Source organism: Plasmodium chabaudi (assembly GCF_900002335.3).
Source record: "Plasmodium chabaudi chabaudi strain AS genome assembly, chromosome: 12".
Lineage (NCBI taxonomy): Eukaryota > Apicomplexa > Aconoidasida > Haemosporida > Plasmodiidae > Plasmodium > Plasmodium chabaudi.
In genome coordinates this window covers 1300313-1325859 of record NC_030112.2, presented here as the reverse complement: position 1 = coordinate 1325859, position 25547 = coordinate 1300313, and the positions used below count along the sequence as shown (strand labels likewise).

General features: G+C 24.0%; 8 protein-coding genes across 8 annotated transcripts; 6 read left to right on the top strand and 2 right to left on the bottom strand.

Annotated features, from left to right (window-relative positions):
- Positions 1–429: 429 nt before the first annotated feature.
- On the top strand, positions 430–5761 carry PCHAS_1236300 (conserved Plasmodium protein, unknown function; the record flags this gene model as incomplete). Its single annotated transcript, XM_016798985.1, has 8 exons — positions 430–1281; positions 1420–2988; positions 3089–3294; positions 3374–3919; positions 4035–5121; positions 5250–5352; positions 5490–5567; positions 5670–5761. 8 exons carry the CDS (start codon positions 430–432, stop codon positions 5759–5761), a joined length of 4533 nt encoding a protein of 1510 aa, XP_016654336.1.
- A 647-nt stretch (positions 5762–6408) lies between these two features.
- Positions 6409–7848, bottom strand: PCHAS_1236200 (adenosylhomocysteinase, putative; the record flags this gene model as incomplete). The annotated part of the gene is made up of 1 exon (XM_741116.1): positions 6409–7848. One exon carries the CDS (start codon positions 7846–7848, stop codon positions 6409–6411), a length of 1440 nt encoding a protein of 479 aa, XP_746209.1.
- Positions 7849–8869: 1021 nt separating this feature from the next.
- Positions 8870–14131, top strand: PCHAS_1236100 (conserved protein, unknown function; the record flags this gene model as incomplete). Its single annotated transcript, XM_016798983.1, has 1 exon — positions 8870–14131. One exon carries the CDS (start codon positions 8870–8872, stop codon positions 14129–14131), a length of 5262 nt encoding a protein of 1753 aa, XP_016654335.1.
- Positions 14132–14887: 756 nt separating this feature from the next.
- PCHAS_1236000 (CDC73 domain-containing protein, putative) lies at positions 14888–17653 on the top strand (the record flags this gene model as incomplete). Its single annotated transcript, XM_016798982.1, has 1 exon — positions 14888–17653. One exon carries the CDS (start codon positions 14888–14890, stop codon positions 17651–17653), a length of 2766 nt encoding a protein of 921 aa, XP_016654334.1.
- Positions 17654–18407: 754 nt separating this feature from the next.
- Positions 18408–19487, top strand: PCHAS_1235900 (bis(5'-nucleosyl)-tetraphosphatase [asymmetrical], putative; the record flags this gene model as incomplete). Its single annotated transcript, XM_016798981.1, has 5 exons — positions 18408–18412; positions 18660–18805; positions 18911–19014; positions 19168–19277; positions 19379–19487. The coding sequence occupies 5 exons, from the start codon at positions 18408–18410 to the stop codon at positions 19485–19487; spliced, it is 474 nt and encodes a 157-aa protein (XP_016654333.1).
- Positions 19488–20269: 782 nt separating this feature from the next.
- On the top strand, positions 20270–21205 carry PCHAS_1235800 (single-stranded DNA-binding protein, putative; the record flags this gene model as incomplete). Its single annotated transcript, XM_016798980.1, has 1 exon — positions 20270–21205. The coding sequence occupies one exon, from the start codon at positions 20270–20272 to the stop codon at positions 21203–21205; it is 936 nt and encodes a 311-aa protein (XP_016654332.1).
- A 422-nt stretch (positions 21206–21627) lies between these two features.
- On the bottom strand, positions 21628–22423 carry PCHAS_1235700 (U6 snRNA-associated Sm-like protein LSm2, putative; the record flags this gene model as incomplete). The annotated part of the gene is made up of 3 exons (XM_016798979.1): positions 21628–21774; positions 22024–22188; positions 22421–22423. 3 exons carry the CDS (start codon positions 22421–22423, stop codon positions 21628–21630), a joined length of 315 nt encoding a protein of 104 aa, XP_016654331.1.
- A 798-nt stretch (positions 22424–23221) lies between these two features.
- Positions 23222–24976, top strand: PCHAS_1235600 (mediator of RNA polymerase II transcription subunit 17, putative; the record flags this gene model as incomplete). Its single annotated transcript, XM_016798978.1, has 1 exon — positions 23222–24976. The coding sequence occupies one exon, from the start codon at positions 23222–23224 to the stop codon at positions 24974–24976; it is 1755 nt and encodes a 584-aa protein (XP_016654330.1).
- Positions 24977–25547: the final 571 nt, after the last annotated feature.

Here is a 25547-nt window from a genome sequence, read left to right as displayed (position 1 = left end):
AGAAATATTTTCAATGCTAATAGGTTTACTAATTCATATGTGTATATAAGTTGGTGCATACAAAATAATCCAATAACTTCGTGTACTTATCTAGTCCTCATGATTGTGTACTTTATGAAAAAAAAAATAATAAATATCGAAAAAGGCAAAATGGAAAATAATATCGAACTTTGCACTTATATATGTCTATATTTTCCAATTTTATCAAATATTTTTTACTTTAAAAAAACAATAAGTATTAATAAGTCGAAAGAGTATGCAAATATTATTCATTTTCTACTTCTCAAAATTTATGTATCTCTCTACTTTTTTACTTTTTATGACAGTGGCTCTAACATATAGTTTTTTCCTTTTTTCGAATTTTTATTTCCTAACAACATAATACACATTTCTCCTATTCATTCACCCTCCTATTTAGTAGTCGAAAGTATGATTGAATACGCTCTTAATATATCGAAAGAGACAAAAAGAAAAAAAGAAAAAAAGCAGTATGACAATATTGTGTCATCGGCTCTAGATTATTACAAAAATTTTAATCACCCAAACGGAAAAGAGAAATGTAATGAGTCTACGATATCTCATATATCAACTGAAAATCTGGACTCCAAACAAAAGGAGGCACTAAGAAGTCTTAGCAATATTGACGTATGTAAAAATAATGAAAATGATAAAAGTAGCGCATTTAATAAACAAAATGAAAATCAGAATGATGTTATATTTTTAATAGAAAAACAATTATGCCTACAAAATGATTTGCTAAAAGAAAATATATTAGCTAAATTAAAAATTAATATAAATGAATATCTATATAATGTGAAAGACAAAATATGTAATGAAATATTATTCGCTAGTGATAAAAAAAAACTATTAAAAAAATATATATATGAATTACAATGTAACAATTTTGAAATTTTAAAAAATATATTTTATCTGTTTAATAGTAATAATGAATATAATGATTATGCATTCAATGAAATGTTCCACACACTTCTTTTATGTTTCAATAAAAAAGATGAACAAAACATTTTAATTATTATATACATTTTTATTACTTTATTAAACCAAAATAATGTTAATAAATCTTATACCCTTATACTTGACGCTTTAATTACTATATTAAATGTCGACCAATGCAAATTACCTCTTTATCAAAAAGATGACACTACACGATTATTTGACCATAAACCTATGGCCCTTAAAAATCAATCTATAAGTGAATATTGTAGATATTTTTTGTTCTTGTATTTTTTTTACCTTATGCGCCTTATTTCGAACTATCAGGTATAGCCATGTTTTGAAAAAACATTTGCATATATATGTACATACGAATATGCAATATATATGATAGCATTCATTCTGATACTCTATTTATCGATTATTGAAGGTCTAACCATTTTATTATTCTTCTCTTCTTATTAGATGAGCATTCATTTGGACAAGATAATTAAAGTTTGTTTAGTCGGTCTGTTCGATAACTGTTGTGAAATAAATTTTTTAATAATGAATTTTATAGAAGAAATAATAGACAAAATCGAAGAATGCTACATAAATTATCATTATATAATCAGTACAAGTTTGTTAAAATGTTTGTGCAACAAGAATAGTAAAATAAAAATAAAATGTATGCATACCCTTGTAAAAATAATTAAAAACAATAATAATAATACACAAAATTATAAAATCATTGAAATGCTAATTGGATATAAAGATCCTAATATAGTTCCAATCAAATGCTTTTATGATAATAATTATGTAAATATAAATTATTTATGTCTTTTATATAATGATAAAAGCATAAAAGTAAAATATAATTTTTATTCTTTTATTTTTATCATATTATATGAATTTATTGATTATAATGACTTTACAACATTTTTATTACCTTATTTATTTTCGGCGTGTTTTGACAATTACAAAATATTTAGATTTTTGTCTTTTATCTATATACAAGTTTTATCAAAGCGCAAACAATTCGGTAGCGCATGTACAGACACGGCTAGCTGTAACAATAATTTTCAAAAAAATATGAACGAGGAAGAAATTTATGAGTTTTTTCCTGAATGGTCATATAAAACTCCATTTACATTACCACTACCATTAACTGAATATTACTTTCCACAAACTCATAATAACCCGTTTATAATAAAAAAGGATTATTACAAAATAAATTTACAGATTTATGGTAACAATATTAACAAGCAAGAAGCCCCAACAAATTTTTATTTTGATGAAGAGAAAAATGAAACTCATCCTGTGTGTGAAGAAGGGGATGATAATAAAAAAATAAAATATGATGATTTAGAAATTGAAATGCCTGTTACAAACAAAATAGACGACTACGATGAATATCAGCACTACGAAAAAACTATTAACCAGTTTATAAATAGCCATCCCTATATTTCTAACATATTGAGAGAAAACAAAATAAAAGATATTGACATAACATACAACAAAATGAGAAAAGAGACTAAAGAATTATCATTTACAATTTTAAACACATATTTTAAGCATTTATATAAAAAGCAAGATGATGAAACAAATCAATCGCAATTTTTAGAAAGTAGCAAAATTATATTATTAATTTTTTATTTTATTCAAGATAATGTTACTGAACATATACCTCAATTTTTTTCTTATTTATTCAATTCTTTTGATAAAAAAATAGATCCACAACAACTGGATATTTATATCAATTCGTTGTACTTAATAGGTTCTTACGTCAACCCTTCTAATTACTATTTATTTATTGAAAATTATTTAAATAATACAACAGGAAATAACTATAAGCATGTAACAATAATTTGTCTCTATATACTATATTTCACTTTTTTGGGAACAATTGAAACATACAACAATATAAAAAAGAAAGGATTATCACAAAGTGATATACACCCTAGTTTTATCACGGTCATAACAAAAGTAATAAGTTTTTTTTTTTTGGTGATTAGTCGGGACGAATATCCTGAGAAGTACATCTTAATCTTGCAGGTGAGCCTACTAGGGCAGTAAAAAAATAAAAAACACACACTATTTATATATGCATATGAGTTTGTCTTATATATCATTAAATTTACTGGCCTTTCTTTAGATAATCTATCTACTATTTAAGAATGAAGGAGTATATACAAAAATCGAAGAAAAAAGCATGACCCAGCTAATAATATTACTATACATTATTTTTAAGAAAACAAAAGATATCAGAATAAATTTACCTAAAGGAAAGGATAATATGTGCATATATAAAAACTTTTACATATCTATAGACATTTTTGATCTACATTTTTACTTAACCAGGTAACAAGAAATAAGAAATTCCTCCAAATTCATATGATACTATATGTGCAATATATTGTTTCCCTTTATATTTGTTCAGGATAAAGGGTTTTAAAAAATATGAAGGAATAAATTTCGACAAAGAATCGTTGAATATACAGTTAAGTTCTGAAATAATATATGAAGTATTTAAATTATTTGACGAAAACATAAATCAGCAGAAAATAATTTTAGACATGCTTTCAGATGATATATTATACAACCCATATTATGTTTACTATTTAATAAAATATATAATTAAAAAACAAACATTTTTTTACGACCCAAATTTGTCTTTATTTTTATGTAATATTATTATAAAAATTTTAAACATGAATCAAAATGAAAAAAATATTATGAAAATTTTACTATATAACGAAAATTTAGAATTAAATGATATTCACCAAGAAACAATAAAAAAAAATAAAAATAAAGTTAGACATGTATTTTTGGAGTATTCATGCACCATTTTTTTATTATTCATATTTAAGAATATAAATATTTACGAATCATTTGATAATATTATTGATACATGTAAAATTATATACTATCTACTATCAGAAATTAAAAATCCTTATTCCTTTTTATACTTCGTAAAGCGAACGTGGTAAGACTTACTTCTTTGCCTATATTAGTAGGGGATACCCTATACAAATATATATTATTTGTTAAATAACTATTTCATTACATCTTTTTTGTTTTCTCTTCTTTACATGCCAAAGCTTGGTGCATAAACTTTTAGACATACTCGAGTGTAGGGAAGTAAAAAGCCTCTACTTTTGCAAGTACATCATGAATAATATATATTTAGAATATGGAAAATATATTAACAATGATGGGGATTGTAGATACTTAGATAATATTAATATCAAAAAAAAAATAGAAATACGAAATAGAGTAAATTATGAAGTAAATGTTTTATATTATTTTATAAGTTGTTGTATATATTTAATATATTACAAGTCATTATGTTGTATAAGTATAATATCAAATGATTGTACAGAAAAAAATAATGAAATAAAATTAAATGAATTTTTTAATAATATTTTTCAAAATACAAATAAAAGACTTTTGAATGTCTTAAAAATTGGTGAAAAAAATAACAACACATTTTTAAATACTTATAAAAACAATGTTATAGAAATATTAAAAAATAAAAATTATATGGAATTATTTTTATTAAGAAATAATGTTTTAAAAGAAAATGAATATAATAATCTCATTCTAAATATACATATTTATTTTAGACATACTTATGACTTTTTACAAAATATTAATACCTTTATTTTGAACCCAGTTATTATTAATTATTTCTATGGAGTTAGTAAAGAACATATTTGTACTGAACAAATAATTAGTGACATTATTTCGGATACTGAAGATTTAAGTAAAAATGAAAATGCAGATGAAAGTGCAAAAGATGCAACTAAAGAATCTACACACGAAACAAACTTAATAAATATCATAGAGTCATATTTTATTTCTGATAATATAAATGATATAGCTTTAATACAATATGATACTAATAATTTTTGTAGCTATTTAAAAAATCATGATATAGCTTTAATATTATTAAGGAATGATATTTATAATATTCCTTTTCGAATTTTAGAAAATAAATCTATTATTATTTTATTATATTCTTATATATTATTTTTTTCTGATAACTTTTTCATACCCAATTTAACGAAAAATGTAAACACGCCAGTTTTATCAAATCTTAATTTCGGGCTAGTCGATGATTTTTTCCTAAATGCATCAAAAATGCATACAACACATGTAACGGGAATTTTCAACGTTTTAATTCTAGTAAGCAAGAAAATTATTATCACTAAAAATATATATTTTTTTTACACATGCATACATAGATACCCAATTTAATATTGCATATTAAGCTAGTCTTTTAATTTTTTGCTTGGATATTCTTTCCTTTTTAGTTATATTTAGAAAATGAGAGCGATTTAAAAAATTCTTTGAAAAAGCAAAAACGCTTCAACCATTTTGAAAAATTGAATAATTTAGACAAGACACAATTTTCAAGTATATTAAATAATATAATTTCGAATTATGGTAAGCATACTGAAGGAGAAAAATATGTCTGATTTTCATCGCGTCTACAATGCAATTCTCAATAGTTTTAAACTTATTTATAAAATTATACTATCCTTTAAATGCAGAAAACCAAGACACTGAAAAAAAGGCACTTAAGAATTGTATCAATTTTTTATTAAATAATTTAAGCCCCACATATCTAGGTAATATTTCCATTTTATATTTTACTAGCATATGTAAATAATAATTTATAAAATTCGAACAAATATGTTTTAATATTATACATAAAAATGCTTATTTTTTAGACATTTTAACAAATTTGAGAGATACATATACTAGAACAAAGCATGTAAAAAGATTGGACGTATGCAATTATATTATCAATATATTTAGCTAGATTTCAATCTTCATTTTGTTATATCGTTATTTTTCACTTTATTTATTGTGCCATCAACTTTGGAATAGCTACCTGTTTTTTTTTTTTTTTTTTTTTTTTTAATTATGGCTAGCTAAAAAAAATTTGTTAATTTTTTGTACAGCTATTTCCATGTGTTGAAAAAAAAGTACATATATATGCATGTATTCCCATTTTTTTCTTCATGTAAATGGAAATAAACTTCTCTGTTATACGAGAAAAAATGTTTAACTATAAATAATTGCAATCACCAACCTATTACTTTCTTATATTCAATATAAGTTTTTAAAGGAATGTTATTACAAATATTTAATAAAAAAACACGAATTGGAGGCATTCCAATTACTTATAAGGAAAAAAATACATATGATACGTTACGAAATTGTCATAATACAAGAATATTCTTGAAGTGTGGAATGACCAAAAAAACAAATAAGCATTACACATATGTAATAACATTTTTTTACAAAAAGCACAGCTTTATGTATGTGCAAATGATGAAAACATATTTTGCCTAAACATGTGTGCAATATTCATAAATTTGCATAATTTCATCATGTATTAGGGTATATCGAATATAGAAAGCTTTCGCATGCATATTCAAAATATGCAAGAAATATAACACTATATTAATATCTATATGCTTCACTTTTGAATGGACCATTTTTACTAACACCTAAAAATTCGCATTGGTTATCATCTAATTCAGTTAATGTTGCATTTAATTTTTTGAGATGGTAATATGCAACTTTTTCATCAAGTTCTTTTGGTAATATATAACTTTTATTTTTTTCATATTTTCCTGTATTTCTATTTTCCCACAATTCTAATTGGGCAAAAACTTGATTACAAAATGAGAAAGACATAACAAATGCTGGGTGTCCAGTTGCACAAGCAAGATTTAAAAGTCTACCTTGAGCTAAAACTATAATTTTATTGCCATTTGGTAGTGTCACTCTATCAACTTGTGGTTTTACATTTTCGATTTCTATACCTTCATGACTAAATAAATCTGCTATTTGTATTTCATCATCGAAATGACCAATATTACCTACTACTGCATTATTTTTCATTTTTAATAAATGCTCTAATTTAATAATATCAACATTACCTGTACAAGTAACAAAAAAATCACCTTTCTCAACAATTTCTTCTAATGTAACTACATTAAATCCTTCCATAACAGCTTGTATAGCACATATAGGATCTACCTCAGTTACATAAACTCTTGCACCTAAACCTTTCATAGCGGATGCACATCCCTTTCCTACATCTCCATATCCACAAATAACTACAATTTTGCCTGATATCATAAAATCAGTGGCTCTCATTAAACCATCAGGAAGAGAATGTCGGCATCCATATATGTTATCATATTTTTGTTTAGTAACAGAATCATTTACATTTATAGCTGTAAATAATAACCCATTATTTTTTTCGATTTTTTTTACTCTTAATACTCCTGTGGTTGTTTCTTCAGACATACCAATAATTTTTTTTGACATATTCGTCCATTTTTTTGGATTCTTAAGTATTGAACTTTTAATTAAACTTAAAAAGCATCTTTCTTCTTCATTCTTTCCTGTTTCTGGATCTGGTAATATTTTTTTTTCTTCATACAATTTTTCATATTCGGCTCCTTTGTGTACTAAATAAGATGCATCAGCACCATCATCTACAATCAAATCAGGTCCTTCTCCATTTTCACCCCATGTTAAAGCCTTTTCAACACACCACCAATACTCTTCTAAAGTTTCTCCTCTCCATGCAAAAACAGATACATTTTCTAAAGTACTAACAGCAGCAGCAGCATAATCTAGTGTCGAATAAATATTACAAGAACACCATCTTAATTTTGCTCCTAACTTTTGTAATGTTTCCATTAATAATGCAGTTTCTATAGTCATATGTAAACATCCTGTTATTTTAGCTCCCTTTAAAGGCTTTAGCTTTTCATATTCCTCTCTTATTGTCATTAGTCCTGGCATTTCAGTTTCGGAAATTTCCATTTGAAGCTTCCCAAATGGGGCTAAGCTCAAATCTTTAATTTTGCTAGTACTGTCATACATTTTTGTGGGAATATATAGAAAAAAAAATAAATATAGGTAAAATAATTAACTTATAAAAAAAATTATTATAATGTGAATTATACCAACACTGTTGTGAAAATGTTAGCAAATTTAATATATTAATTATTAAATTGGATAATAAAAATAAAAAAAAGTTTGTAAAATAAATATAATATATATATAAATATATAATTATAAAATTAAATTGAATAATATATATTATATGCATATACGGATAATATTTTATTTTACAAGGGAACGACATGTTAAAAAAAATCCACAGCATCTAGCACAATCTAACGCACTATTACGAGTAACTAATTATGCTCTTATTCAATTTTTTTGTATTTTTACTCTCAATTTTTTTAACTGTTATTTTTCTATTTTTTCCAAAACATACGTCACAAATATTATCTACACTGATAAGAAGTTAATACTTATGCTAAAAAAATTATGCATCCCATTTTTACACAAATTTTGATAATATAGTGATGGGAAAAATACGCATGCATGCATAGTATGCATTTGCAACAATGAACTGAATTTGTTTTTTCTTTATCTTTTTTAATTTGTTATTTTTATTTATATAATTTTTTTCTGATTTTCTTCACAATGCTCAATAATAAACTCGACGGGGCTAGCTGAAAGTAGGAAAAACATTTAAACAATCAAATAGTTATAAAAAGAAATTATACATATATGCACACGTCATATATACAAGCTTAGTGTGAGTAGAACTGGTGTATGTATTTCCAAATTTCACAAACTTTCCAATATGGGCTTACAAGGAAAATTATAAATTATCAGGTTGCATATATATGAATTATTTTTAATATTTAGAAAAATAAATTTATATTTCATTATATGTAGCCAATATGAATAGGAAGAACAATATATACTTATACATATAATAGCCCTGCATCATTTTAAAGACATTGTTTATACAAACTTGAATTTCCCATTAAGGGTTGTTACATGTATTGTATATATTATATGGTTGACAAAAAACATATATTAAAAAATGAGGAATAGAATTCAGAGATATATAGCTGTTGTTATTATTATTTTTCAATTCTTTGAAAAATATGATGGAATCAAATTGAAAAGATTTTATGATTATTTTAATTTTATTCAACCAATTAAAATTGATGGACATTCAAAATATCAACTAAATTACAATTTCCAAAATGTCAATATAAAAAAAAATAAAAAAAATAAACGAGAGAGAATAACAACGGTAGGTCCTATAGAATGGAGTTTGCCTGCCACTCAAAATGAAGAAACTGTTGAAGACTTTGATGGATTAAGTAAAAATCAAAACAAAGAAAATGATCACTTAGAAATAGGTAAGAAGTCTACACACAAAAAAGAATTTTTAAATGGCGAACTACTAAATGAAGAAGAGATAAACGAGCATATGCGATTTCAACAATGGAATGATAGTCTGATTTATTCCGATGAAAATGGCTTTTATTATGATATTGAAAATAAATGTGTAAATACAAAAAATTATAAAAAAATTAATCAAGTAAATACAACATTTTATAAAAAAGAATTATGCCTAAATAATACATCAATAAATCTTATCCCCTTTAATACAAAGAAAGGTGAGGAACCCAAATTAAATTATGACACATATGACACACATGATATGCACGATAGTGACAAGGAAAAACAAAATAAAAACAGTTTTGTATCTACTTCTCACGATGAAACAAAAGAAATAATTATGAATGAAGATGAAGTTAAACACCTTTCCGATATTGAATGTACAAAAAAAACGAATATTTTTTTTCCAAAACATTCGTTATATAGTTCTGTTTATATTGGGAAAGATGGATTTAACGATTTTCTTGAAAAAGGAATAGATTCAATAAAGATGAGTTTAAATAAATATTTAAATTCATTTTATGAAAATAATTTAGAAATAAATTTAAATGATAAAATATATATCATGTTTATATTAAAATATGCAAAAAGTTATATATTAGATATAATATATAAAACTTTTCAAACAAAGCAACTCAATGAATTAGAAATTGAAAGTGATATGAATGTATATCCCGATAAAGATAGCAATGACAATAATATCAACAAGTTTATGAATAGCGAAGTATATTTAGATATGCTTTCAGAATATGAAGAAATTTTAAATATATTAACTGAATTTTTTAATAAAATAAATGATATGTTTAAAATAAACGAAACAGAATTAACAGAATATTTAAAAAATCAAAAAAAAAAAGATATCATAAATTATTCTACACCATATGTATTAAAAAGTAATGAAGAAACAGAAAGACATATAAAAAATATGTGGACATTCTTTAATTGTAATATATTTAATAATGAGTTGCCTAATTTTGATTTTATTCCATTCTATTGGATAAATAGTAAAATAGAAAACTTGCTAAGCACTCCAAATATGAAAACATATAATATAACAAATCAAAATTTTATAAATTTGCCAAATATTTTATTATGTCCAGCATTAAGAAATTCTCCTATTCTACTAAACTACACTATATTAAAAATTATGTATGAATATTATAAATTAATATATGTAGATATTTTACCATTCAATCAAGTTAAAAATTATAAAAAATTAAATAAATTTGATTCATTAAAACAAAAAATTATTAAATATGTACATGGGGTATCTGGACTTTTAGAAAATATTGATTTTTATTTTTATACTCCTCATCTAGGCGATCTAAATTTAACACCTGAACAATCGGCAACCTTCTTTTCTTACATTAAAAATGAAGAACCAAATCAAGACACCGTTTTATATAACATGGAATATAACAAGTATATTAATTTTTATGATAACATCCAAAATGGTGCACAGCCACAGGAAGAAAACACAAAACAAAAACAAAAGGAGGACGACGACTTTGTGAATGACGACTTAGTTTTCCTCCTCCTAAAATCGAAGACCACTAATGATATAAATAAAGCTATCAAAATGGCGCAAAATGTGTATATAAAAAAGAATGTCAACTTATTATGGGGTGAGCATGCCTACCCCGAGTCAGACGGCACCCCTAAAGAAGCAGAAGCCAACTTAACAAGCGAACAGGGGGCATTACAAAAGTTTCGTATACCCTTGAACGAGTTTTCCGCGTCTCTCTTTTTATGCGATGTAAATAATTCAACTAAATATTTAACACAAGGAATAGACAAACTGAAAGAGCTGACTGAATTCGATTTGACTTACGTCCACAATGCTTTAACAAATGCTTGTCTAAAATTTTTACATGATAGTGGAAATGAAAATGAAGATGTTGAAGGGCTGTTAAAAAAGTATGAAAATAATGAAAAAGTTGAAACTACAAATAATATTATGGCATTACAAATGATGGTTGTTTTAGGAGAATTATTTAGAAACATTCGAAAAATGCGAACTAAAGAGAAATACTTTTTTAAAAAGATTTTACAAACTGATGTCTTAGCAGATATCTATAAAAATACAAGTATATATGATGAACATATGAATATAAATACAGTTGATAATGTTATTAAACATATTAAAATTGATTATCCTCTTAATCAAAATTTAGTTTTATCACATAAAAATAAAGAAAATGATAATTCAAATATTACAGGGAATGGTAGAGAAGATGTAGCATATTATTTTTTAAATTATTATACAAAAAATTTATTTCGATTTGACTTACCAAATAATATAATTATTAAATATACAGATAATATATCTGGACTAAGTTTTTCAGATTATAATTATGATTATATAAATAACGATATAATAATATATATCAATAATGATGTAAATAATTCACTGTTACTATCTAGACTTATATTAGATGAATGTTTAAATATATATGAAAAATATACTACGTATATTCATAAATTTGGCAGTAATGTAGATAACCAAACTATTAAAGAAGCTAAAAAAAAAATTGAAACCAACACAGAAAAAACAACCCAATCTAAGGACACTAGCCAAGTTGAAGAACTGCATACTCAAAATGAAGAAACGAATGAGTCTGACATTCCGGTAGATGCAAAAAATTACACCGAAGAAAGTATAGACCCAACCAATGTAAGCCTTGACAATATCAAAGAAGTGAAAAGTGTTAGCCAAACAGATGGTGACGAGCAGGGTGACGGCGTGAAAAGCGACGACGAACTGATAGATGACGAGCAAGTAGACATCTTTAACTACTCGAAGATAAACAAAATTAAGCAATTCATCCGATTCATTATTGAATATAATAACTGGCCGTTCTTTATGGATGAACTGATGAATCTAGAGTATTATCTAACTCATGATGAAATAAATAAGTTGGGAAATAAAGAAGAATATGATAATAATTTAAATAATTTTTATATGAAATTAAAAAATGCAAATATTGACAAAAATCGAATCATGGAAATATTAACAAACTCAATCAAACGGGAAGATCCAAAAAAAATGTGGGATCAAAACAAAATTCCAATTAAACATATTGCATCTGCAATATATACAAATAATTATATAAATATTTATAATGTATTTTCAAATGGTATTAAAAAATTATTAAAACTAGATATGAATGATATTGACTTTATTGCAAACAAATGTAAATATGCATGTGAAATTGTATACTACAAAAGATTAGAAGAAATAAAATCACCAACGAATAATTTGTTATTTACCATGTACAATGAAAACTTAAGTTGTATAGAATACTTTTTTGATAAACTAAAAGAAAAAATAATTTTAATTTCATTAGTAAAAACAGAAAATGTATTTGACACCTTGATCAAATTAATATCGGACATATTTCCAAACAAAGCAAATACAGAAACAGAATTAAATAATAAGGATTCACCAAAAACTAAAGAGCAAATTAATGAATTGATATTTTTACAAAAGCCAGGACAAAATAATAATCAAAGTGCATTCACTGATCCAACAAACAGAATGACTGTAACAAATAATATGTTTCAATATTTTAATAAAGAACTATTTGGAAATAAAATAAATAAACATGTACAAATTGAATTTATCAAAGATTATAAATTATTATCTAGTCATGCAAATTATATAAACACATTTGAAAATTCTAAAATATTTATTAATGATAATGTTTATTCAATAAATGTCTTAGCTAATGTCTTACTAAAAGAAATGTCAGAAATTTTTTATTTTTATAATAATAATCAAATTCAAAGTGAAAATAAATTATACTTAAAAAATAATTTCACTAGTCTATACTTACCAACTGTATTTAAATATTCTAAAAGTTTTGAAAAGTACGAGACAACTCAAACTTTCAATTTCGGTGAAGACACAAGTGCAGATAAAAATGAGTTTGCCAACGAAATGGACAATGATCAAGTCGAAGTAAATGATAAAGACGAAATTTCCAACCCACGTGATAGAACTGAACTGGAACGAGAGAAAAACGAGCTGGACATGAAAAACTTAATCAACCGAATAGCAAAATATGATCATGAAGAAATGTTTAAAGAAATTATGGAGTATAGAAAAGCAAAATATAATGACAATGCAGAGGTACAAAAATGTCTTGAAGAATATTTATATACATATGAAAAAATAAACCTTTTAAGATATGGAAATCAAAATGATGAAAAAAATAACCAAGAAAAAAACGATGCAGGATTTGAACCAATAGATATAAAAACTATATATCTAAATTATATGTATAAATATATAGAATATATGATAAAAAAAAAAGAATTACCTATATCATTTAATAGTATAAATGAAGAATGGATTAACTCTTTAACTGAATTAGAAAATCAAAAAATATTATCCTATTCAACAAGAAATAGTAGTGGACATTTATATGACTTGTTAATAAATAGTAATGCATGTTCATCAAAGAGAGCTTTAGAAATTTTAGAAAAAAGTTTAGAATATTCTCCTGACCAAAATGAACATAATGAATTAATGGATGGACTAACTGAAAAGACAATTTCAAAAAGTGAAGATAAGGATGCTATAAAAAATTTTGATGAATTTGTTATATGGATTAATAAAAATAAAAAAAAAGATTTTGAACTTCCAAAAAATATTGATTTTCAAGATGAATCGGGAACAGATAATATCAAAGAAGATATACGAGAAGTTATAGATCAATATAATTCTATTTATGATACAAATCCAAATAAAAATATAGATCCAAATAATGTTACTATAGATAATTTAAAAGATATTGTAAAAAAACATAATATATCTAAAGAAGATATACAAGCTGCTATTAGTCAGCTCGATATGCCCCCTGACTTTGACATTGACTCGCTATTCAAATAGGCCCACATTTTTTTGTTTTTTGTCCTTTATTCTTTTTTTTTCGTTTTTTTGTTTTGCATTTTATATCATTTGCATTCCACGTTTTTCGATTTATTTTGTTTTATTTAAACTGCTAGGATATTTCCAAATCGAATTACATTATCCTTTCTCCTTTCGCCTTTCTCCTTTCATTATGCTGTCAATTTTTTTGCATTTTTTCATTTTTTCATTTTACCACTTCCCGCATAAACTTTAAAAACATTTTCTATAATATATACTTATGAATTATATAAATCCATTTTTTGAAAAATAAAAAAAAAAAAAAAAAAAAAAAAAATAGAACGGGCATATTATCACCAACCCGAGTATTCACAATATAGTAAGTATATACTTTGTCATTTTATAAATTTTTTTTTTTAAATATATAACATTTTTTGTAATTAATTTGAAAAAATGATAATCATATAGTCCGCATACTTATTTATTTATTTGGATAATAGTTGGATTTTTTTATTTTACTATTTCTGATAGTTTGAAAAGGAAAGCTTTTCGAGCATAGGCCTACTTTTCCTTTCTCTCAAAATGGAAAGATAATATAAGAGTATATAACATTTTGAGCCCTCACAATTTTAATAAATTTTATATTCCCAACCATTTTAAGATTGAAGTTTTGCTAATTACTTTATAAATATTAGGTTAAGGGAAATATACATTCCCCATATATTTAACAGTTTGATAATAATTTTCATAATTTGTTTAAACAGACAAAGGTACAAAATGGATACAAGCACAGAATTAAAACAACTCGATTTGAAAGTATTAATGAAAAAGTTTTTAAGTGATGAAAAAGAAAATATAAAATTAGAAAAAAAAGATGATAAAGATATTATAATTTTTGAAAAAAATAATTTTTATATATATAGTGATGTTATATGTGGAATTGAAAACCGTAAGAAAGAAAAATATAATGTAGGAGATATATATTTATTTCTATGCCTACCCAAAAGTAGTTACACATTTTCTTATATTAATTCAATTGGTTATAAATATATAAGTATATTAGAACGAAATAAAATTATTAAAAAAATCGAAGATCAAAATAATGAGGATGAAGAAGATCAAATTAAAGTTAACTTTTATATTTACGATAAAAAAAATACAATTAATTTAAATTATTATCTTCATATAGAACAAGAAGATATTATTCAATCCAATCTATTTGCTAACACAAATCTTAATGACATTATATGTGACATTGATAGTGAAAATGAAAATTGGGGAAACATTAAAAAACGAAAATATGCAGACGACGAAACGGTACAGCAAATGACCAACACATATCAAGACGATACCAACATTTTTCCAACGAAAAAAAATAAAATAAAAACGGATGAAAACGGTTTAAATCATGAAATAGATCAAAGCTCCACTTTAAACAATCCACAAAATAAAATAAATCCAATTTTGTATACCAAAGACACAAAAAATAATGACCAGCCCAACGAATCAAACATTGGCTTGATCTCGTTTAATAACACAAATAAAATATGCAATGTTGATAAAATTTATAAGTCACAAATTTTTTACATCAAAAGTGGGTCCCATAATGTCACTAAAGAGGTTTGTGAAAAAAATAAAATAAAAAAAAAGTTAAACAAAAATATAAAGTACAATTTTATAGAGGAAGACATACCATCCATAAGATATGATGAATTATTTTATTTCAACTCGAATGAAATTAATTTAGATGAAAATCACATAAATAATATTAGCACCAACTTTAAGTTTCTAAAGAGGGGAGCACAAATATGCAAGCAGCCCCAATCAGATAATGCAAACACCGGCTTGGAAAATGATCCGAGCCCGAACGAACAGAACGACAACCCCATTTTGAAGCACTACTACGAACACAACATTTTTAAAAACATTTTCTTTCTCAACTTTAATTTATACTCCCTTTTAAATAATACTTACGTTGCAAACTCACCAAAAGACGACCAAATTTTTAGTAACCTACAAATTTTGATCAACAAATTTTTTGAAGAATATGTAAAATATGTTAAAAGAAATAATACAATAAATATGAATGATAACAAAGGTGACATTATCCAATTTGAATTAAATTTAAACGATATAGAACCTCAGACAAGCTCGCAAACAGTCGACAATATAAACACTTTTGAGAACAAGGGGAATGATTATTTTACAAACTTAGACCCCGAAAATCAACAACGCTATGTCTCTATAAATAATTTAAATTATATTCGTAATACAGTTTTACCATCATATTTACAAAATAATATAATAAATTATTTTAAATATTCAACTTCTATAGAAACAATTGAAAAGTTTAACGATCATGATAAATTAATCCTTTTTCATAGCATTCTAAATATGTATATATATTCTTTATATGATAAAAATTTCTATGAACAAAATAAAAATTATATTAATTTTTTCCACCAATTTTTAAGTGAATTTTCATTTGAAGAAAATTTTGTTAAAGTAAATGGACATGAGCATGATCACGATCACTTTTCAGAGGTCGAAACAGATTCAATTGATTCGGACAAAGCATTAAGTGATGACCTTGAAAAGGATGACATAGCTTTGGATAGTAGTGTAGACCCTGCCCAATCAAAATTCTATTTACTCGAAAGTGGCTGCATAAAAATTAATGACAAAATGGATAGTAAGATATTCGAAACTTTAAGTGAAAATAAATATAATAAAGGAAATATCGAACTTATTAAGTCTGCACAGATCAAAGAAATAAATTATAAAGATTCATATGATATAGTTGGAAATAATTCATGCGATTTTAGAAGAATATATAACCTTTTTAAAAACGAACTTTTAGATAAAAGCAACATAAAAAATGTATATATCAATGGTATTAAAAAAAATATAATAATTGATAATGAGGATGAAAATATAAAACATAAAAGCCATAAAAAGGTTTTAAAAATTATTGATGAAATACATTTAACTTATAAAAGAAGACCAATCATATTAATCGAAAGTAGTTCAACAAATGATAACATAATAAATAGAAACAATATTGATTCCTTTTTTTTACATAATAATTTAGATGGACCATCAAAAAATGAAAAACAAAATAATACCACTATACCGATAAAAACAAATAACTATGATGGAGTATCAATTATTTATAACATGTTTAATAAAAATATAAAATTTTTATTTATAGAAAATGATAAAATTGATATTTTGTCTGAAACAGATTGGAAATGTGTAATAGCTGTTATTATAAAATCAAAAAACTCTTTAAAAAATATTTTAAATAAATATCCCTTTGAAATATCAACAACTTTATTTCAACCTTTTAAAACTTTTGCATTCATGTATACTGATGAAACTATTCCATCCGATTTATTGACAGGAACGAATGTCGATATTATTCGACTAAATCGTAATAATAGAAAAGATGATCATGTTGCTGCAAAAAAGTTTTGGACTAACGTTGAAAAGTTTATCTTACAGCGTCGAGATAAAAATTTTTATAAAAAAAAAAAATTATAAAATATGGCCTATATTCATAAAGGAATTATTTAGATAGAACTGTGACCATTTTTACAACAAGGACACCATACTATACCTTCGAAGTATTATCATAATTATGGCATTTACAATGTTTTTAATCTCTGAAATTGCTTAGTTATAATGTTATAAATTTATTTATTTTTTTTGAGCAGACAATTATAATCGTTCTTTTTTGTTTTTTTAAATTTCAAAAATGTTAACCTTTATTTTGTTTATTTTTATGTACCTTTTTTTTTTTCGTTTTCCTTATTCAAAATGCAGAAAATTTTATCATCCATCCTCTGTCATTTTACCCTACATACTTATAAACACTGATAAAAATAAATTAATCTTATTATATATTTACAAAATTAAGAATATTTTACCTTAACTTTTTTTATTATAATTTTTTGTATATATAGAGAAATAGTTCCCTGTTGTATTTTCTCGATTTTTTAAAATCCTATACCGACTTATTATATTTATAGAAATAAATATATTCACATTATTTTTTTTTCCATTCCCAATTTATTTTTTGGACTTTTGCTTTATAACTTAAGAGGAATTTAAAAAGAATTATTCAACAATTGTATCATAAAAAAAGAAAAAAAATATATATATAATAATATAATTACATTTTTTATGTCCTTTTTAATTTGATTTTTTTAAATTATAAAATATTATTTTTTTTGTAAAATATTACGATCTCAAATAATTAAAGGATTTCACTATTTAGCTAGTTTATCATAACAAAATGGGGTACTACAAAAATTTTAAAGAATACATGAAGTTTGTCAGCAATGCCTAGTCTATCAATATTTATGCTTGCGAAAAAAGTCACAATTTGCATACGTACATATGTAGATAAATAGATATGAAAATTAAGACGGGCTAATTTATAACATAATCATACTTACTGATTTTAAAAATAATGAAAAAATTTACAAACCTTCAAGTGTTAAAATTTGTGTAGTAAAAAAATTATCAATTTTATAATTTTTTGTAGCGGAGATATTACAAGGGCTTATGGAATTTTGCTATGCCGAATTTTAGGAAATATTGGAATAAATAACACAAATAATATAATGAAAAATATCGAATTTTTATTTTTAAGGGCATCCTATGGAACTAATCATTGGACTCCCCCTAAAGGTACTCCATACACCATCAAAATGTATTTACTATGTTTTTTATTTTGTCAATTCGTTTACATTATATGTATCATACTATTTCATGTCTTTATTTTTAAACCTATAGGACTCGTTGAAGAAAATGAAGAAGGGCTAACTACTGCAATTAGAGAGACAGCTGAAGAAACGGGACTAAATAAGGACAGATACAAACTCTTAAATTTTGAACAAGTATAAACTTTGTTTTAACATTTCACCATTTCAACATTTCACCATTTCACCATTTCACCATTTCACCATTTCAACAAATTAATACTGACATATACATATATAATAAGCCCTTATATTTTTATATCTGTAATACTTTTTCTTTCTTTCGTACAGACTTTAAAATATTTGGTTAATGGGAAACCAAAAGAAACAACATATTATTTAGCTATTCTATTAAACAAAGATGAGAATATAATTTTGTCCGACGAACATACAGATTATAGGTATGCATTTTTTAATAACTACATTTATAAAATTATCAAAATATTTCAGCATAAATATGATTATTATTATTTTTAATTTTTCTCTTTTTTAATTTCAACAGGTGGATAAAAAGCGAACAGTCAAATGAGTACTCCCTTTCACCATCCTTACAAGATCTAATGATAAATGCTGAAAAATATTTAGAAAATAATTCAAACCTTATACAATAAAAAAATTAATATAATTTTTTAATATACTTTTTTGGCAATATAATTCGTTTTATGCTTTAAGATTTGAATATATACAAATTTGTAAATTACAAACTTTTGTGTGCATACTCATTAGTTCATTTGTTTATTTTAATAGTTAAAAAACTTATTTGAAACTTTTATATTTTTATCATAAAATAAATATAAATGTAACTTACAAAATTACATTCTTTATTTTAAGTGTGTTTTTTTCTTAAAAAATTAAATGCATATAGCATTATTACACACGCTGGGATGTAAAAAACTAATAACCCATAATTTTATTTTCAATGTTCCGCTGTCAGTAGGGTTTATATTAAAAAGAAAGTATGTGAAAATACGAGAAGATTGTAAGAATGAAACGTGGGACTATTTTTGGTTTGCCCAAACGAATACAATAAATTGCACAAAAGTGTTTATACTTATTTACAGGTCGCCATAAAAGCTAGGGATAAATATACCATTTTAAATACTTTAATTGTTATTTCATTTGGTTATAAAACCTTTTATTTATTTTATTTTTTTTTTTTTCATTTATTTTACAATTTTTTAAATACATTTTTTATGCAAATTTATTATGATTTATGTACACATAAAGGGATTTAAAACAAATTGATTTAAACAGAAATAAGAACTAAAAAAATAATATACCAATATTCATCATACTTATATATTATATATGCATGCGAAAGATTAGCTTGCTTCATATTAATACAAAATAGTAAAGGTACTATCCAATTTTTCACTTTAAAGGAGGGGAAACAATGAAAAGGATTTGTGTAAATACGCAAGCTATCAAACGAATAAATGCCAATTGGCAGAATAAGGGAATAAGCACATGTGTGAAAGCATTATGGGATATCACACCTTTAAAGTATGAAAATATATGCAATAGAAATTTAAAAACAAAAAATTTCACAAACTTAATAAAGAAAAATGAATATAATACATATAAAAATCGAGGATTTAATTATGGATACTACAATAATAATGGTCATAATTATATGAGCATGAATAATAATGACAATACTCCAAATAATATGCCTAACTATGGAAATAATGGAGGTAATTATCCAAATGCTAAGTATGACTCATCAAATAATTTTTATCAATCAAAATATAATACTAATACAAATAATGAAAATACAGACAATAATATAACATATCAATATTATAGTATTTTTGGAAGTACAGCTATGTGCTTAATAAAACCTGTATTCCCAGATTGTATTGTTAATAAAAATAAATCAACGATATATGGTAAAGGGGGACTTCAATTTGTATTTATGAAAAGGCAAAGTAATTGTAATCGATATGACAAAAATAATAAAATGAATATTTTTCTTAAAATTAATAATTTATCAAATATGTTACTTTTAACAGATATTGAAAATTTAACATCACCAATAACTATTAAAGGAAGTAATAATAATTATTTAATTATTGATAAACATGCAAATAAAAATGATCATATTGTTATAAAATATAAATATAATCCATCCAATAATACTGAAAATAATAATTTTAATGATATAAATAATATAGATATGGAAGTTAATGAAAATTCTAATGTAAATGAAGACCAAAAAAATAATTATGAAGAATTACATGTTAGTTGTGCATTTTCAGAATTTTTATTTTTTCAAAAGGCTACTAATTTATTACTTCCCCAACTTATAGGATGGGCAAAACCTAATTAAAAGTCCGCTTTTTTGTAGTATATTTTTTTTTTGAAATCCTTTTTATGCTTTTAAAATTACTATATTATTTTTTTTTATGATTTTATACTGTGTTTGCACACACACAATTATATGACAACAAAAATTGTCATTTATAACCATATTTTTACCCAAAAAATTACTAATAAAAAAAAAAAATTATTAATTTTTTTATTTTTCAAGTTCTTTGTAATTTAAAACAAATGTGTGCAACATAATGTTGCAAAAATAAAGCCAAAAAAATAGTTTATATAAAAGCGGGTGAAAATCGTCCGGCTTTTCAATTCGATTTGGTTTTTTTCGCCCTTATTCTTTGACACTGTTATATGGGCAATTTGAAAATAATAATTTCATCATTTCCATTGTTCATGGATGTATCATAACTGGCTCCGATTTACTATGTCCTACTTTGAGTTATTTTTTTCCTTGTCTGAAATCATCTTTGCTTCCTGTCTACACATATGACGCAATTTGTCAATGTTAACTTCATTCGATGGCAAAAACACGTACCTCACCACTGACCCTCTTACAAAACATGATTTAATGGATAACTAAAAAAATATAAGTAGTAAATAAATGTTTTGACGTAAATTGCTTTACTTATTATCATTACAAACATGGAAATAGTCAAACTAGCCATTAAATATGCTCATATTATTAAATTTTAAATTGGTTAATGTGGAATAAAATTATAGCAAATATTATGAACGTGCATAAAATAAATAATATTCGTTGGGATATAGGAAAGTATATTTTTTATTTTATTTCTATTTTTTTGGAAAAATAAATGGAAAACTTACTAAATGTGGATATTTCTCCGGATTATTAACTGATATATTTGTTAATTTGATGTTTAGATATTGATCTACTGAATGTAACACCCCTGATATTTGTAAGTCATTTTTTAATTCGATGGTTATATGTTGGTTTTTTTCAGCTAGTTGTTGAAAAAACGTAAAAAAAAGCTGAACAGTTAATAAAAAATATGTACATGTAAATATAAAAATGAATAACACATGTATATTATTCATGCAAATATAAATAGAAATATGCGTGTGCATATTATATGAAGATATTATTCTCCTCTCTTTCAATATTTAATATAACACGTAAAGTTACAAGAATGAAAGTTATTGTAAGCACATATCATGTTTTATATAGATAGCTAAAAAAAATTGTATTGGTTTTATCATTTACCATTTTTTACTGATTTTACGGAATTAATAATTTACTGATTTATAAAAGTAGGGAAAAGGTTACTAAAAAAATAATAACTTAGTATAATATTCGTTTATAGAATTATTTATATATCTATATAATATTTAACAATTTATTTTTCTAATTCATTGGTTTATCTCTCTTTGATTTATTTGTGTATCCTTGATCGAGGGACTATGAAATAATACCCATGCATAAAAACTTATGGTTATTCTTTAAAATTTGTTTAGTAATAATTTTTATAAAAACAAAAAAAAATTAATAAAAGTTTACATTGCTAATGTAAGTATTTACTATAAATTTTATAAAATAAAGCGCTAAAAAAAATATTATATATATGTATACAATATAATAGCGGGATGAATTATTCATAGGCATATACATGCGTAATATAATTGGTTTTACCCAAAAAGAATTGTAATAAAAATATTGCGCAATAAAATTAAATAGATATACATATATGCATAAATATATAGAAAGATAGAAATAAATAATATTATATCATAACAATTTTGTAATTAATAAAAAACATGTATAATTTATATAGAGATAGATTTTTCGAAAAACCTGATAAGCAATTTACTACTCGTAAAAACATAACTCTATATTTATGAAAGTGTTTACTTTGGCTTTATGAAGTAGCGAATATACCTTAAGAAGTGTATATTTATAGCATTGCTTAACCATTTTAAAAGAAAACCATTATGTGCGATATAAATACACATATACGCACATATCTATATAGCTTGAAAAGTAAGAAATTTGTAGTATATTAAAAAAATGAAGGCAAATGAAAAGGAAACAAACAATCATGTAGATAACACAAATGGAGAGGAAGATAAAATATTTGAAAACAAGTTTAATGATATAAATTTAAAGTTGGAAGCTTATGGAGAAGGAGATTACAGATTGTTGAGATATCTACCCGATGGATCACTAGCTTTTGAAGAAGTACCAAATGAAGAGACTAAAAATAAACAGCATTTACAACAATATGCACAAATATTTTGTTCAGAAATGGAAAAATATAAAATACAAAATAGTAATGATTTAAATTTGAAAAATAATAGTGAATGGAATAAAGGGGAAGAATATAGAATATTAGTTGAAAATGAACTAAAAGAAATTATGATATTATTTGATATGATATTAGGTACATTAAATTATGATAAAGGAACAAAATATTTATCTTTAAATAAATGTAATTATTATAGAGATCCAGAAGAAAATAAACAAGATATATGTATTTCTGTAACTAATAGAATTGAAATATTAGAAAAATTAAAAAAATTATGTGAAAATGAAAGAATACAATTAAATTCTATAAATGGTATAATTGCTCAAAAATATTATTTATTTTTTATTAACCAATTAATAAAACATTGGAGAATTTTATATACAAAATATTCTGAAATTGATTATATGCAAATAGATAGTAATTTTCCATATTCTACTGAATTTTCAGTTGAATTTTTTTTTTTACCGTCTATTTTTTGGAAAATATCAAAAAACCCAATATTTTTATTATGGCCTCCATACCCTTCATTTTCTCCTTTTAAGTCTCAATACGCACACATCACTTTTTCAATTAAAAATTTGAACGAAGAAAATGCAGAAGATAAAGAAGAGGAAATTGACGAAAATGCACACACATACTTAGAGAGCAATTCCATTTTTGAAAACATTACAAACGAAGAAATGAATATGTTCCATTTATTGGATAACAAAAGTAGTGTTTCAATTCAATTTGAAGGAATATCTGCACATTTAATTGAAAATAATTGTCATATACAATTTTATTTACACCCTTTAAATGTTAAATTAAAAGGAAAAAATAAATTAAAAAAAATTGTAAATATAAACCAAAATAATATTACAACAATACCTGAAAATATTATATTCAAACAAGCGAAAAATGTTCATGAAAAATTAACAAAAGCCCAATGGGTATTAATTGATAAATCTATTTTTTGTATTTTAGCTGAACAAGCAAATAATTTAAAAGATAAAAATAATGAAATTTTAATAAATCTTGATAATGTAGAACAAAATATTAATCGAAGTATTAAAATACATTGCACACAAATAAATCATAAATCAATCGATTTTTTTATTAATAATATTGCTATACCGTCTTCTTCAAATAAAAAAATTAAAGTAGATTTCTCTTTTAGTATTACATATGAAGCTAGCGATACAGCTAGTGAATGTACAGACAGTAAAACATACGATAGCGATGGTAATAAAACGGTGAAGGATTCCGATGAAAATGTGAAAAAACAAGGAACTGCAGAAGATACTATTGATAGTGACCTAATTCAAATAGTTTTAAATTTAGCAATTTCAAAAATACGAGACTTATTTATTTGTGCATGGAAATATTTCTCTTTTGAAATGCCATACTATTCTTCTGATATACATCCTATGGTATATCAAGACATATTCCCAAATTCGCATTCAGACACATTATTCATAACATTTTTTTCATGGTTTATTATAGCGCTGGAAAAATATTTAAGGGTATATAGAAAGTGAAAAAAAAAGGCAACCCATACACAATATTTTGATAAACCTACTTATTAGTATGCGCGCTAAATAATATTTTTTAAACCATAATTAGTAAGTATAACCTCAGAATAATTAACCAAAAATGTGTCATTAAAATTTTCAATAATTAATATAATGTGCTGAGGATGTCCCTTGTTGCACACACTTTTGAAGGCATAACATGCTTTACATTCTTGCAATTTTTAATAAAAACATAAAAAATTCAATAATATGTAAAAAGTATTTATACTTTTGTTATCTTGTCACCCCATTTAATGATCTCAAATGATGTTATAATTTTTTTAAGTTACACTATTATTCATTTATTTTGAATTGTATGTTTTATTTTTTAAGTAATACAAAATTAGCTAGCTGTCCATTTTTTTTTTTTTGTAAAATATTTTTTTTTGTTCTTTTTTTTATTTTTGAACATTCTCAAATGGTAATATTAAATTCCTTTTAAAAAGTTTTAATTAGCGAATTTAAAAAGACAACAAAAATTAAATAAAAGTCAAGAAAAATACAGAAAAGTAAAAAATTTGTGTAATAAAATGTCAAC